The sequence below is a fragment of the Haliaeetus albicilla genome, chromosome 7 (assembly GCF_947461875.1).
Source record: "Haliaeetus albicilla chromosome 7, bHalAlb1.1, whole genome shotgun sequence".
NCBI classification, from domain to species: domain Eukaryota; kingdom Metazoa; phylum Chordata; class Aves; order Accipitriformes; family Accipitridae; genus Haliaeetus; species Haliaeetus albicilla.
In genome coordinates, this window is record NC_091489.1 from 38,689,086 (window position 1) to 38,704,561 (window position 15,476).

A 15,476-nucleotide genomic window follows, 5' to 3' on the forward strand; every position below is an offset into this window, starting at 1 on the left:
CCACTGGCACCGCGTCACCCTTCCCCATCCTATCCCAGCCCTGGCGTGAGGTCCCGCCGCCTGGCCGCTTACTGAAGGCAGCGGCCCAGCTGGAAGACCCGCAGCTTCCCACAGTGACCTGCACATGCCGGCAGTGGTGAGCCGGAGCCAAGCACCTTTCTGCTGAAAACCCACCGCTGGCACCGTCCGCGGTAGTTTCCAGGAGGAGCATCAGCGACACAGGGGAAGTGGCTTCTCACCCCTCAAGAAGAAATCGAGAGCAACCCTCTGCAGCAATAAACTTGACATGTTTATTAATTAAACTATCACTTAAATAAAAAAAAGTGCATAGAAAATAAACATGTTTAAAAACTCCTTTTTTTGTTTTTTTACAACTATGTACACATTTTTATTTTTACATTCAGTCTTTTGCAGAGCTTTCAGCATTTTTTTTAAACTATTAAAGTATTTCCTTCTTCCCTGTGACAGGGAGTTAACACTGATGTACTTTAGACACGTTTCCTCTTTTTTTTTTTTTTTTTAAAAAAAAAAAAAAATAACAACCAGAAGCTTGGAAGAACACAAGAAAAAAAAAAAAAACAGAAGAGATTTGTTATACATGATAAGTTGTCAAGAAATGTATTTCTAGAACATAACCTTGCCTTTGCAGAGCTTTTTTTTTTTGCCTTTTTTTTTTTTTTTTTGAAACAATTATTCACCTACCTGTATTTACTAAAGAGACTGTTAAGTTCAATAAAAGAAACACCACAAGTATAGTTCTCGGTTGATAGACAAAGCTACTGTACCTCGTTAAAAAGATACCAGGAAAGCACAGAGCACATTTTTTTTCCCTATATGCAGGTGGTACCCCAACATTCATAACCAAAACAAGAGGAAGAAAAAGAAGAAACCAAGTTGTACAAGTACTGACTGGTAACAAGAAGGGCTGGGAAAGGCCGAGCCGCCTGCTCCCGGCTCCCCGGTCCGGCAGCCCTCGCCCTGGGAGCTGCCGCCTGGTGGGGAACACCCGGTGTGGCTTTCCCGGCCGTCGTTAGCAACTGTAACACAATCCTTATCTATAGTGTTAAGAGAATTAAAAGCCATGGACCGATACTGAACTAGGCTTCGTTACACGGTGCATTACTATATTAGTTCCTATATATATCGTATTTATAGTTATAAAAAAAACTTGCGAGTGTCGCGAGTGGACCAGTAGTATGGGTTTGAATGGCATGATTCTGCACAAAGACCGTCTCGCTGAAGAACCTGGTATTGCTTTGAAATGAAAGAAAACCAGAAAGAAAAGATACCCAGCCCTTTGCAATGACCCGCTTTTCCTTTAAAAAAAACAACACAAAACCCATGTTGGTTTGTACGAAGAAAAATAAACGCCCTAAGGTTCCTTTTTTTTTTTTTTTTTTTTTTTTCTTCAGTATTTCCAGATACCGTGATCTGCGTCAGTCCTTATAAAATATACATTCATACATGGGGAAGCTGTGCCGTGCTCGCCACCAGCCCGGGCGGGACAGGGTCGGGGGGCGGATGGCAGTGAGCCCACGCACTCTCCCCACCGCCGCTGCTGCCACTCGTCCCGAAGGGCCCAGGCTCACTGCGAGGCGCAGCACAGCTTCCCAGGGGTACAGACAGTTTCACTGGCCACAGCGGCTCCCGCTGAGGCAGCCGCGACGGGTATAGCAGCAAAGCAGACAGCCAGCCGGACCCGTGGGCTCGACCGGCCCTCACAGGAGGAGAGATGCCGGGCGCTTGGTTCTCAGGGGGCTCCTGTGGCATGCCACTTGCCCCCAACCCTTCTCTGCTTTTCCCTACGCCAGGTGGCTTTGGGCAGCGTTTCCCAGCCACAGCCGCCTCCTGCACGCAGCCAGGCAGAGGGAACTGATCTGCTTGCTGGGGAAGACGCTCCTCCTCCCCGTCATTGGGATGCAGCTGCAGCGCGGGCAAGAGGAAATGCAGCGGAGCTGAGCTACTCCGACAAATTCATGGGCTTCGCCAAGGCGAGGGCTGGCCCCCAGCACTGCCATCAGAAACAGGAAAGGACAAGGACCGAGAGCGGCTGTGCTCGGGGACACAGGGCTGAGGTCCCCCGGGCACAGGCTCTTTGGCGTCCTCAAGGTATGTGCGTTCCCACCAAACTGTCAGTGCATCAAATCATCTCAGTAACAAATGCAGCGTCAATTTGACTTTTCTTTCAACAGTTATCACCAAATAATCATCACACAGTGCAATAACGAAAGGAAACCGGCAGTTCTCGACCTTCCCAGCGCCGTGTTTCGTTCTCAGGTCAGAGGAAGAGGTCTTGGGCCCGAAGGGCGCGGATTCAGGGCGCCCCACTGCAAGCACTGGGGAGTCAGTAGGCGGCTCCCATCCCTTTCCCACTGACTGCCGAAGCCAATTCAGAGCAGCCGTCCAACCTGCCGGCTCCCGGAATGGCCGCTGATCTACCTGCAGGGACAGCTTGGAAAAGCAAGGGCACTTCCTGTGTTCCCTTCTCCATGGAAAGACTCCTTTGCCTTCAAGAGAGAGACTGCAGGACAAGGCACGTGGCCTGGACCAGTCCCCCAGCAGAAGAGGTATTGAGGGTCATGTCTCTCTCTTTTTATCTCATTTTTCCTTCTAAAATACACAGAGGATGCCGGCGTGGGGCCAGGCAGCATTGGGCCTCCTGCCTGGGTGCACGGACAGTCGTTCAGACAGAGTCAAACTCCTGCTAAGCTGGGCAGTTCTCCCTCCCGCCCCCATCTTGACGGGGAAATACAGTTTAAGGTCCAGCCAAACCTCCTGGAAACAGTTACTGAAGTCAAAAAGGCAGAACAAGAGTAAAAAATAAAAATAATGTGTACCCCCCCACACTCTGGAGAAAGGATCAGACTATGTCCAGCCATGTATTTCCTATAACCGTCCTATGAAAATAAAAAAAATCATTAAAAAGAGATTCTCTTAAATTAGGATAATACCACTGTTTAAAAAGCCTCGTCATAAGTGCTTTCCCCTATGAAGTGCTTCTCATAGAAAAATATACAAAATATATTTACATTTATAAAACCTTAAATACTAAACTGTAAACAGAACAGAGTAAAATCCAATGTCATCGTTTGTTAGGCTTGGGGCTTTTTACGTCTTTCTCTGTGTTTTGTTTTGGAGGCGCAGAGCGGACCCAGACGGGAGGAGGACTGACGCTGCTTTAACCAGGACAACAGCATCTTTTGATTGGCTTGAAACAAGCTTGGTTCCTCAGCTACAGCAATTTCCACCATGCCAATCACTCATTTATTCCCTGTGCGCTTCTGGATGCTGCGTGGCACAGACAAGGCTGGTTAGCGTTTGGCCTTGCCTTTGCGGAGAACTTACGCACTGTTTTGGTGCCTCTTCCCCTGCCTTTCGGGAAGATGACGTGACTACACCCGGAAGACGCAGCACGACAGGTGCCTGCCTACAGGATCGCTCCTTTGTCTCCCCACCCAGCCCTAGGACACTGCAGCGAGGCCCAGCAGAGTGAATCCTGTGGGAGCCTCCACGCAAGTCCTCCCTAGCTCCTGCTCTACAGAGGTACGTGGCCAACCCCAGAGCTAGCTCACACTCCCCATCTCTCCCTAGAGATGTCTGTCCCTTGGACAAGCTCCATGGTGGCAGAGAGGCCGCTGGCTGGAAGCAACTTAACCTTGCTGGGCAGAGGAGGAAGCCAGCTGCTGGAGACAGGACTGGGGAAAAGACCACTTCCCTCTGACAGAGCCAGAGACGGAGGGCACTGTTGAAAGGAAGCCTTCGCTCACAAAGATTGACAGCGCCATTAACTGTTGGCACAAGCCCCCTCTCCACCAATGAATGCCCGGAATTCCCCTGGGCTCAGGCAGGCATTTTGGAGCCAAGCGCTAGCCAAACCCTCTTCAGTCTAGTCGCAGGCTGCTCTGTTCCACTCCCCCCAGTTCGCCCTTCCCAGATGAAACCAGCCGAGTCAGACCCGTGCAACGCACCAGCTTCACCAGCTGCCCCCGTGCTGTGCAGGACGCCAGCTGGCTCACCAATAGTGTTTTGGGGACGCAGAGCACAAGGAACCACAGACATGCGCACAGTCCTCAGGGTAGCTGGTTGGCGGGGTGCAGTCTCTCTCCCTGGGGGGTAAGCTCACTCAAACACCATGCTACCAAACTTCTGACCCAGCCCTTGAACGAGGCGGAGGAGGAGAACTCCGCGTTCACCACTCTGAGCCAAGGGACGGAGAGGGATAGAGGGACAGGACCCATGATCGCTCCCCTGCGCTTGGGCCTGAGCCAACCTCCCCTCCCCTCTCCCACTCATTAGGCCCACGCTGAGAAACAAATACCGGGGGCAGGGGGAAATGAGAATAGCAAAAACATAATCACGCTGAGGATCTTCTCCGGTCACCCGTGTCTTTCACAAGGGTAAGTGTGCGCATGCGAGACATGAAGATGTGGACTCTTGACAGAGAAACACAGCCGCCAGCCAGGTCCCTGAGCCCAGCTGATCTTTGTTCCTGCCTCCGGCCTCCCCGTCCCGTCTGAATGGCCAGGGAGGGATTCACGTGAAGCTTTGGTTCGCCCCAGGCCCTTCAGGGCTCACTTGCAGCTGATGGAAGTCCTAGTTTAAAAACTTCCTGCACTTCTTGGCGCCGCAGTTGCAGGGCAGTTTGTTGCTGGCGTCTTCAATGGGGAACTTGTAGTCGTACGTGAGCTCTTCCCCCCTGTAGATTTTGCGCATGGCGAAGATGACGATGTGTTTCTGGCCATCGATGTTGATGACCCGGGAGTAGCAGTTGGGCTCACAGGAGTGATTGATGAAGCGGGCCGCGTTCCCGTGCATGGTGGCATCCACCACTTCAGAGTCATCAATGCGGAACATGTAGCAACCGATCCCCTAAGCAAGGAGGACAGAAAGAGGGTTACCTCAGGGAAGTGGAGACAGAGCCACCCTAGCAGACAACCTAGCTCGTGATGGCAACCAAAAGTCAAGCCTTCGAGAGTATCTGCAACCTCTCTTCACTTGTTTTCATAAGCTCACGCTTGAACCTTTTCGTCCCCATGCTCTTTGGCTCTGCAATGCTAACATTGGACTGAGGCCCTTCCCAGCCCACAGCAGAAAACAAGAAGCGCCTCTAGAGCTCCAGCAAGAATGGAAATACCCTGAGAAGTCTGTAATCCCAGTTCATGATGTTCCAAACGCCGTTTTCATGTAAGCCTGTCCTACCTTCACAGCCACTTTCTAGCTCTCCCAAACTCTTTAAGAACTTCTACAAAAGCCCATAACTCACCTTACTGTCGTAGTATTTCTCTCGTTTGTCAGTGAGGATGGAGCGAATGACATTGCCTGAATATTCGATCACCATCTCACCTGCATCGATGTTCCTTTTGCAGAACAGACCCCGGCCATGGATGGGAGACCTAAAAAGTCAACATGATAAGCGAGTATTTCAAACGATACAAGCGAAGCTCAGAAACCTAAAATTGCAAACACTGCAGAAAACAGGTTATTTGTTACAAGGATTGCTGTGGTATCATTACTCTTCTATAATGTAACGCTAACAAGAACAATACTAGGTCTCTCCTGCTCACTCCTGAGCACGTGCCTTCGCTATCACCAAGGTAAGCCAGCAAGGAGTAAGTAGTTTGCGCTGACTTTTCAAATACATAACTCAGGCAGGGGGAAGGAGGAGAGAAAAACCCCAAACATGCTTCTTCCCCTCAATTTTGCAGCCTGACTTCACAGAAGGCTTCCACTTTTCACAGTTCCCTGTCCCAGAGGCAGCAGTACCAGAGCAAAACCATACCTGTAGACACCAACTGCCTCCTTGGAGGTCTTCTTCAAGTGTCGGAAGCGCATGGGCATTGGCAGATCCATACTAGTCGCCCTCCTAGAACACAGAGACGCTGCTAAGTGATGACCTTTATTTGAGAGTCTGTGCCATGTATTATCTGGGATACTTTCCAAGAGATAATAATATAGATACTGTGACACTGCAGCCCACTGAGAACACAATCAAAATTAATTCAGTGTTTGTATACACAGGTAAAAGATAATTTCCTCCCTTTTCTGCTCAAATGCTCATCAGATTGTTTTACATTAGCAAGGAAAAGAAACATTCAAAGGAAGACTGGTCTGGTGGTCACCCTCAGCTGTCAGTTCTCTTGCTGTTGTAGGTGTCTCCTCTATATTTGTTAGTGCTTGGTAGCTTTCAAGATTTAAACAGCACCTCAAAGAATGCAGCACATAACTAAGCCTGATCAGCTTGTTGTAACAGCACAGCGTTATTTTCCCCTTTGAACCTTTAAATCCTGCTGCATACCGGGCTGATTTCAGCTGTACTTCTTCCTCTTCCTCATCATTTGGGTTGTATTCTGGTGGCTGTCGGTGTTTAGAAGCCAAGAAATTAAACATATCAAATGCAGATTTCCTGCAATTTAAAGAGAGGAAAGGAAGTTTGTTTTACTGACTGAAAAGAAACACATGGTTGCCACAACAGTTTGACATGTTTACTGCTTTACACCTTCTCTGGTCTGTCCTCTCTTAAAGCCTTCTATGCATCAGGGTAACACACGACAGTTTCTGAGAACCGTGAATAAAAGCACCAGCCAGGAAAGCTTTGTTAAACAACGCAATGGTCAACAAAGTGGCACAGAAGAACATGCAGACTCAGAAGATGCAATGTAGTCGATTTACATGCAGAAGTTGCTAACATTGCTTTTTAACTAAGAGCTTTAGTGCTGTAGAGATTTGTTGTTATGCCCTGCCATGGCGTCAGTTAGTTGAGCAAACGGGCTGTTAACCTTACCAATGACAAAGCTCACACTTGCCTCAGGTGGACTTCAGCCCTAGCAGAGCCATGTGGATTCAGAGGAGGTTCGTTGGCCTCCTCTGGCTTATGAAATCTGAACTTGTAGTTGTGGCAGTGCTTTGCTCCATACAGCTGCTCAATCAGGAACACGACAGTATCGTGGATGATCCCCAGCATCCTCAAACCATTCACACCTGGAACAAGAAACAGAGCACGCAAAAAAAAAAAAAAAAAAATCCAACTGACAATGCAGACTTGGAGAAGGAGGACACAGCAGCGTGTTAAATACAGCTTGTGTGCTAGCCTGCAATTTTCACAGGAGCACTGCATTAGCTAGTTCATTCCCCATAAGAGTTTTCAATTATTTAATCGGGAAGAAATTACCCTCCATAAAGCAGTTAGGAGCTGAACTAAAACTCTTAAGACTCTGAACCCTAAGATGCTCACAAGAAGATCTGTTTGCTCTCACACCTTCAAAAGCACAGTAGAAATGAGTTTGGCACTGGATATTACCTGCAAAAGACAGCTGTTTCAGGCGGGCATTAGAACGAGCTTCTTGAACTTTGTCAGTCAGTGACTTCCACGCATCTGCAGTCACATAAACAGAAGACGAGATAGTGAAGGAGTATCCGAGTGCTGGGGACTGAGGATTGCCAAAACAGGGGCCTTGCTATGCCTCTTATTTTGCCGCTTCTTATCAGGTTTCCAGTGAAACAATATACCATCGGTAGACTGCTATGTACGTGTGCAGTATGCTGTTTTCCAACAAAATGATCGTATTTAAATAAGCTAATTGCAGAATACAAAGTTTGCATCCTTTCATGGGCCATAAATTAAGATCCTCAGATCCCATTGCTTCCATCCTCTCCAAAATTAATTTTGGCATAAAGGGAAGTAAGCGTCTTCAGCAACTGGTCCGGAGGAAAAGTCTAGATACCCTACTGCCTGACTGACCCACACTGACTATTTCTTGACAAAATATGGTTCAACTCCACTGGTCAACTGATAAGCCTAAATGGGACAATGATAAAAAAAACCCCAACACCAAACTTTTTCAATACAATCCAGACATTGCTAGGAACTAGGACTGTTCCAGGGTCATAAATCAAGAAATAGGTTTTCGGTATTTTTTAAATCTATAAAAAAGCACGTAAGAGATCCTCAGAAGTCATAATTTTACTTCTAGCAAGGAAAGCTAAACCCAGTACAACCAAAACCACACACAGTTCTCACCTTCAATGCTTTCTGCGCAGATCTGAAAACCATCATCACTAGAGATCTCAAAAACCAAACCTTTCTTTGGTTTCTTCTCACCAAGACACTCTTTCCTCTTTTGTTCTTGCTGAAGCCAAAACATAAGTGGGGAGCTGAAAGTGCTCTCTTCTTCTTCGAGCGCTTTTGAGCCTAGAAACGACAGAAGCCAGCATGAAGATGGAAATTGGTCAGAATGGTGTTTTTCCACTGGTTGTTCCACAACTGAAAATTACTAACTTGCTTTTTGACCAGTAAATCAGTCCAAGAAAAAAATCTAGACAGTGTTGTAGTAAGAGTGTGAAATCTCAAGTGCTGGAATTTCCACAGACTAAAAATAGAGACATAACTATTTGTCGAATGCCTATTAATAGCAAACAAACCTTTCCTCCCTTCAAAGCAAGAATAACATGACTTAGCTCTGAGATTTTTCTTGAGAGAACGAGACACACAAAAATCAAAACTTCAAGGTACTAATTTCCCAGTCCTGGAGAATCCCAAGACTCGGTGCTTTTGAAGAAGCGACATACCTGCATTTTCTTGCTCATCTGTTGAGTTTTGTGTTGATTGAGATTCTGGGAGGACTGCCGTTTGCCTTCGGAGGGAAGGAAGTGAACGTGAAGAAAAATATTTAACTACCTACCTAATTGCCTCAGCAGCCCTGAACACTCACCTACAAATTATGAGAACTAGACAGAGGTAGAAGAACCTTTTTCTAGATGGCATGTTCTAACATCAGTTCAATTGGAAACAAACAAGTAAAAAGATTCTACTCAGTAGCATTTGTTTTTGAGGCATCTATTGGTCTGTGGGTAGCAGCCTAATTTAAGACAATCTGTGACTTTTCTTTGTATTAGCCCTACTCAGTAATAAGGCGTATGCTAACATATGATCAGCCAGCACTGTATGAGTAGCTGTCTTCTCAGCCAGCAGTAAGCTTCCCAGAGCTATATGCAACTTAATTGAAAAAAAGGCTCTATATTGCAACTAAATGTGACCGCCCATTCCAAACTGAAAGCTCCCAAGATATTTAACTAGCAAAGTAAGACTTCTCACATTCTCTGTATAAATTTCCTTAAGCTCAAGCAAGCACAATCTGATGGAATGGTGTGTTTAATGCTTACCCTGAAGATTGGCCACATTGTTTCTGTGATGGCTGATCTACGCTTGCTGCATCCTGTGTATCTGCCTTCATAGCGGGACTCCTGGAACAGAAAGGTTTAGGAACATTCAGAATACCTGCCAAGCTGTATGTGCCATAAACGTGACTGGAAAGTGCTAAGAGATCCACTCGGAGCTGCCACGAGCAAATTCAGCAGTTCAGCAGAACTAGAGAAGTAGGAACAACTGCTCCTAAGATACAAGGAACCAGATCACGCTTCCAGCATCACATCAGAATCAAGACTTGCACTTCAAGAGGAAGGAGGAGAATGAATCCGGGTGCAAGAGAAACACGCCTGAGCAACCATAAGCAAGGAGCTCAGGAGTCAAGAGATGCATGGTGGAAGGTGGACACAGACACAGAAAACTTTTACAAACTAAAACAAATTGGCAAGTGTCAGCAACACAGAAAAAACTATTTTAAAAGATTAAGCTGTCTAGAGTTTTGGATTAACGTTTTAAGAATCAGACTTATTACAAGACATTAAGATGATCAGGTAATTACACAAGTGATGTGCAGTATTTCTCAGTTACTAAAAGCTGGATGTTACTGTCTTTTAGTACCAGCAGTCATTTTGGAGAGTTCTCTCAGGCAGCCAGGATTGAAAGTCAGCGGTGCAACTTCTTTGGTGAAATGCATAATTGTTGGCACTGTCATACTAAGACACGGCTATGGACTACATCGATAAAACTGTCTAGTTCTGCATGTAAAACACAGACCCAGACCAGCAGCTCTTATTCTCTCTACAGATCCGTATTTCAAAGAGTCAATTCAAATGTCATTTTAATTTAAGGTCTGGAAAGTAATCCTCTACTGCGAGAGACAAGTTCATACTCTGCTGTCCTGACAAAGTAGAGTGCAAGATTATCCCAGTTCCTCCTGCCTGCAGGGACTGAAGAGGAGGAGAAGAGGGGCAGGAAGAATAAACCGCACGTTGGAGAGGCACTAAGCTCACAGAAAGGCATGCAGTTTAAATTCTGTAATCAGAATGACCAAGGCAACACCGTAACACTGTGTCATTTTGGTGCCTTAGCACACTGCTGATAGTACAATTAAAACTTCTAGAGCACTTACACACATTAACAACATAAAGGAATAGAACCCATCACCCTTTTGAGTGTCATTTTCTCTACTGATACCTCTAAAACACTCTTGAATTTGCCAGAGCTGTCAATGATGAATAATGTCCTCATAACCCTGATCCTCAAAGCCTTACGTTTTTCATCCTCCCCTTTCCAGGGGTAAAAGCTCTGTCGACTCCTTTAGATACCTGCTTTCTACTGGCAGCTGAGGTTTTTACCTTAGAAATTTTCAGAAGGAAAATTTATTGTAGAAACTAGTGCGAGATTCTTTCTTATTGTGTTACAAAAGCTCAGGGATGAGCAAAACCAAACACTCCTCTTACCCTGTAGCCGAGACCTGGGGTACAGCAATGGCCCCTCTGTCGGGAATGTGTGCTTCAGAGGAACTGGTCCACACGTGAGAAGTTTTGTGCTTCTTTCCATTCCCTTTGTCTAATGATGGCTGAATGCGTTTGATTTTTGGCTTCATTTTTGTAGGACCCAGCACGGAGCTACTTGCAGACTGCTGACCAGATGACGGGGAGCCTCCAGGAGATGCTGAACTAGCATGCATCACCGATGAGGAAGCCTTGTTTTGTTCAAGTCCGGTACTATTGGGAACATCAACCAGCTGCGGAAAGCTTGACAACTGCGTTGTTGCCGAAGCTGTGCCAAGGTCCAGCTGGGAGGAAGCAACCCCGGTTTTGCTGGCTAGGAGTTGTGTCATATGCTGAAGCTGGTAAGAGCCTTCTGGGTCAGTAGATGATGGAGCAGCTGTCATGCCCATCGTCTGTGCTGAAGGCAGAACACATATGCTCGATGCAGCTGTCATTGCTGCCGTAGATGGAGTTTGGGACGCTCCCAGTTGTGAAAACATCCCAGAACTTGGCGGTAAAGTCATGTGCTGCTCCTGAAGACCAAGGCTTTGCTGACTTGCTTTGATCAGGAGGTTGCTTATCGAACCAAGGTCCCCTAATAACCCAGGGCTAGTTAACGTTACCGAACTTTGTCCCAAAACGTGACCAGGAACCGACCCACCAGTAGAAGGGGCTGCTGTGGCCTGCATGGATACGACGTTCAGTACCGAGGAACTCGATGCTAGGCCTGATACAGGCCCCGCTGGGAGGTGACTGGCATCTGGCCCGATGACACTGGGAGATGTGCCAACTGCAGTAGTGGTCCCACCTTGCGGGAGCAAAGATGTTTGCTCAAAATACATGACCCCAGACTTAGACCTTTTGATAATATTGGGGACGGTTCTATGGGATGTTGAATTTGCAATGGTTCCCAAATCCAACGGGTGGTTGGAAATTTGGGAAGGAGCAAAATTAATTAAGGTCATGTTAGAGACCATATCAGGAGGAGCTATAGCAGAAGGGGTTCCAGAGGGAGCCAGCTTCTTATTCTTCCGTGACTGCAGGCGAGATATGGGCCGTTTCTTGCCCAGGGCAGCAGCTGGTGTAGTAGCAGTGGTACCAAGGTCTGTCCTCTGATTAGCTTCAGACACTAAGAGCTGAGGATCAGGGGGTGGCTGCACACCGATCAGAAGACCTGGCGAAGGACTGCTGATGTTTGGTGGGAAGCCAGTCTGAGTGGCTGTGGAGAAGGGATGTATATGCTGGTGATGGGACATGGGCAGCAACCCCTTGCTCGTGGGAGGGAATAATGACTGAGATGAGGGCAAGCTTGGGTTTAATCCAGTGGTCAGTGTGAGCCCGCTCCCCATGGGCCCCAGCACCGAAGCGTTGGTCTCCATCACACTCTGTGCAGAACTAACAGAAGGTGTTAACTGAATCTTTTGAGTAACACCATTGGGAAGAGTTTGGAGGACGTACAGTGGCTGCATGTTTTGATTGACTACCAGAAGTTTTTCTGCGGCTGGTTTGAGGTGGGGTGGCGTTGTCTGCACTGCAGCATTGGAGATCTGCGAGGGGCCAGGACTGTCCGTGGAGTTTGGCACGTACTTCTGGCTCTGGAGAGGAACGGTGGGCGATACCGGCACCTGGATACCTGGAGTCCCGCTGTTTCTCGTTAAATCCTGGTTGCTGCTGTGTCCTTGCTCGACGGGGCCGCAGGGTGGGCTGGCTATGTGCTCGGCATCTATGTGACCCTGGATGAAGTGATCAGGAGTCATGTGTCCTTCGGGGCTTGGGTCTACTCCTGGACTCAGGAGAGCCGTGTCACCTTCCCCCGAGGCAGATTTTTCTGTGACCGTCACTCTCTTTTCCCCAGACTCCGTGGAAGGCAAGGCAAGCATCGACCTCTCTCCCGAGGAGGACAGCGAAGACTCTGAGATGACAGCGAGCCTGTTGTGATTTTGGCTGGGCACCGTAGGGCTGCGAGTGGTCAGAACAGAGAGATCAGAAGGAAGCTCTAGTGGCAATTCAAACTGCTCCTCTGCTGATATGGAGGAAGAGACACTGCTATCCACCGGCTCGGCTGTTGGCAGCTGCTGGGAGAACACCTCAAACAAACCCATATCCTTGCCACGGTTGCTGTCAAGACCTAGACCTTCTCCGAGTGTTAGAAGTTCAGATGATGAGGACTCCGGGCTTTCTCCCAGTGCCTGCATAGATGGTGTGTTCTTTAGTACAAAGTCCATGATGTCGGAAGGGAGGATGTTCCCACAGTCATCGCTGTTGTTATTGTCCGAGTCGGATTTCAGAAGTTCTGTGTTAAAAGTGTCCAGTAAGTTCTTGTCAGAAGGTGTGCTTGCATGAGCCCTGCGGCTCGTTTCCAACGAGCTCAGCTGAGCTTCCAGCGAATCCTGACCTTGTGCTTTAACCCTGCTCACAGGATGGCAGTTATCCATCTTTGGGTCAGTTTTGTGGACAGTGGAGCTCTTGGTGACTTGTACTTTCTCTCCGGCTTCTTCAGTTCTATCTAGCTTTAAGTTCTCTGTTCCGTTTTCTTTACCACTCCTTTTAGTTACTTGACTGACTTTTCTTGTTGTTGCCGTGACACTTGTATCACTTTCAGTTCCATCATCCACACCGTCTAGCTGTGAGATTTTTGGGAGATCGCACTGCTCCTCCTCCCTGAATAAGTTATGGGATGCAAGCCTCTCCTCCGTGTTCGAGGAAACCACCGTTCTAGTGAAATTATAGTAGTATAAGTCATCTTCATCTGATGTGCTCAAGTCATCCGCGCCATCCACTTGTCCTTCTGCAGACCTCTTGCCTCGCTTCTTTCCAGTTGAGTTACTGTAGAAGGGAATGTCTTCCTCTCCGTAAGACCTCACGCCATACAGAGGAGTCAATCCAAAGAACATATTGGATCTGGCCCGAGCACTTCTCCGTGGATACCTCCGCTTGTATGAGCCTTCCTCTTGAGCTTTAGTTCCATCCTGGAGCATCAAGCTGTTATCTTGCACGGGCAAATTTTCATATGCATTGTTCTGAGATTCCTGTGCTGGTGCTTCATTTGGACTTCCCTGAACTACAGGGTTATCTTCTGGGCTTTCTGAAGTTGAGGAGGGCTCTGCTAAAGTGGACAGTTCTGCCGCTGCAGACTGAGGTTCAGCATCACTTTCCTGCTGTGCATTTTTAGACTGGTTTTCGCTTTCCATCTTGAGAGGAGTCAGGGTGACTTTAACGGTGCGTTTTCTAGGTGCCTGAGGTTCCTTTGAGGCCACTTCGATCTGCACTGCAGAACCTTTAGATGGCCCTTGTGAAGGTGGAGACTTCTCTCCAGCTTTTTCAGCAGGAATATTATTACATAACCTCTGGCTAATTTGCTCAGTTGCCAAACCCTGATTACCAAATTCTGGTTTCAGGTTTCCCTCATCACTGCCTACTGCTTGACTTGAATCTGTAAGAGATTTCAGGGAATGCTTCTCTTTAAAACTATCTTTCATTAACTTTTTCCCCTTCTGACGCCTGTCTCTAGGGGCAGAAACTACCTGCTCACTTGCTGCAGGAGATCTGCTGTTTACTCCAGCAGACTTCAAGGTTTTCGCATCCATCTCATCAACCACCGTCGTTTTCTCTGGCTGTACAGGTTCCATGTGCTGATCTCTGTCTTTTCTTGGGCCCCTCTGATGCAAAGGTGGAAAGGGTATTGCTTCTTTGGAAGAAAATGATCCTGAACATTCTTGAAAGGTTCCTATTTTAACATTCATTTCTGCACCTGATGAACTGGTTGGTTGAGCGGACATTTTGGAGTTTCCTCCAGAAGCAAAACTATGAGCTGAATGATCTGGGTCCTTTGAGGTTGGCATTTTCATCTTCTCTCCCTTAGAAGGCGCACCTTTGGCTATCAAATCTGAACTGCTAGAGTGTTTTCCTTCTGTAGACTGAGATGCATCCAGCTGGTAAATTTTACTTCCACTTGTAGCTGCTGTTTTCTGGGAGCCTGAACCAGTAGAGCAACTTTGAACAGGAGCACTTGGAGCACCTGCATTCACGGATCCCACAAAGCGGTCAGTACTTTTGATGCTCAGTTCATGTTCTGAAGACGACCCCATGCTGGAAACTGAAGATACACTGTGCCTGGAGTAAGTGTTCCCACCTCGCGTAGGGGAAGTCATCCGGAGTTTTGATTGCTGCTGTGACAAAGAGGAGGTGCTATGTCTCCTAGAACCAATGCTCTTAAGTCCAGAGGATAGCAAAGGATCTCCTACTGTCACTATTTCATGGGTCACTGGGGTAGGACTTCCTGAGAAAATAAGGCAAGAAAAACTGTCAAGTGATCTGAAACCTTCACAATCAATGCATACACAATTCCTTCATAAAAAACACAAGAAATTAAAAACCAGCAAAACCTTTCAGCCAAGTAGCATTAACATCATGATGATACTTGAGATAGGTATTGAAAATCTGATACCGTCAATCAGTATCTCAGGGTTCTGTATCTCAACTTTAGATGTGAATTTTCAACATCAGTTTGAAACAAAACGTGACTCATTCATACAGAAATAGTAGCTGAATCACAATACCAGATTTCCGATTCTCTCTGGAAAAATACTGACTGAGGTGATAAAGTCACTAACTTACACTACAGCTCTTCTGTATTACTGCTCTAATATTGCTCAAACACTGCTTTCTTCATCCTAGGGGAATTTTTGTTTCAGTCCAGCAGTTTGTGACAGGCCATCTCTACCGTGTATTTTCAGAACTTTCCTCCCCTCAAACCTATTGCCATTTCACTATTTTCCCTAGAAACAGAAAACTAAACACCACATTCTGAACAAAGCCAAAAAAGACACAAACCAAACAAA

The 15,476-nt window shown here is 47.0% G+C and overlaps 1 protein-coding gene across 3 annotated transcripts in view; it reads right to left on the reverse strand.

Moving 5' to 3' along the window:
• Positions 1 to 268: 268 nt before the first annotated feature.
• The window catches only part of KMT2A (lysine methyltransferase 2A), a 49,383-nt gene continuing 34,175 nt past the window's right edge, over positions 269 to 15,476 (reverse strand). For all 3 annotated transcript variants that reach the window (XM_069787851.1, XM_069787852.1, XM_069787850.1), the window contains exons 27-36: positions 10,603 to 14,914; positions 9,160 to 9,240; positions 8,566 to 8,630; positions 8,018 to 8,188; positions 7,298 to 7,372; positions 6,804 to 6,978; positions 6,296 to 6,403; positions 5,780 to 5,863; positions 5,264 to 5,393; positions 269 to 4,869 (exon numbers count right to left, since the gene is read on the reverse strand). In XM_069787851.1, the coding sequence (XP_069643952.1) occupies positions 4,594 to 4,869; positions 5,264 to 5,393; positions 5,780 to 5,863; positions 6,296 to 6,403; positions 6,804 to 6,978; positions 7,298 to 7,372; positions 8,018 to 8,188; positions 8,566 to 8,630; positions 9,160 to 9,240; positions 10,603 to 14,914 (5,477 nt within the window). In that variant the 3' untranslated portion in view covers positions 269 to 4,593. The remainder of the gene's footprint in view (positions 4,870 to 5,263; positions 5,394 to 5,779; positions 5,864 to 6,295; positions 6,404 to 6,803; positions 6,979 to 7,297; positions 7,373 to 8,017; positions 8,189 to 8,565; positions 8,631 to 9,159; positions 9,241 to 10,602; positions 14,915 to 15,476) is intronic.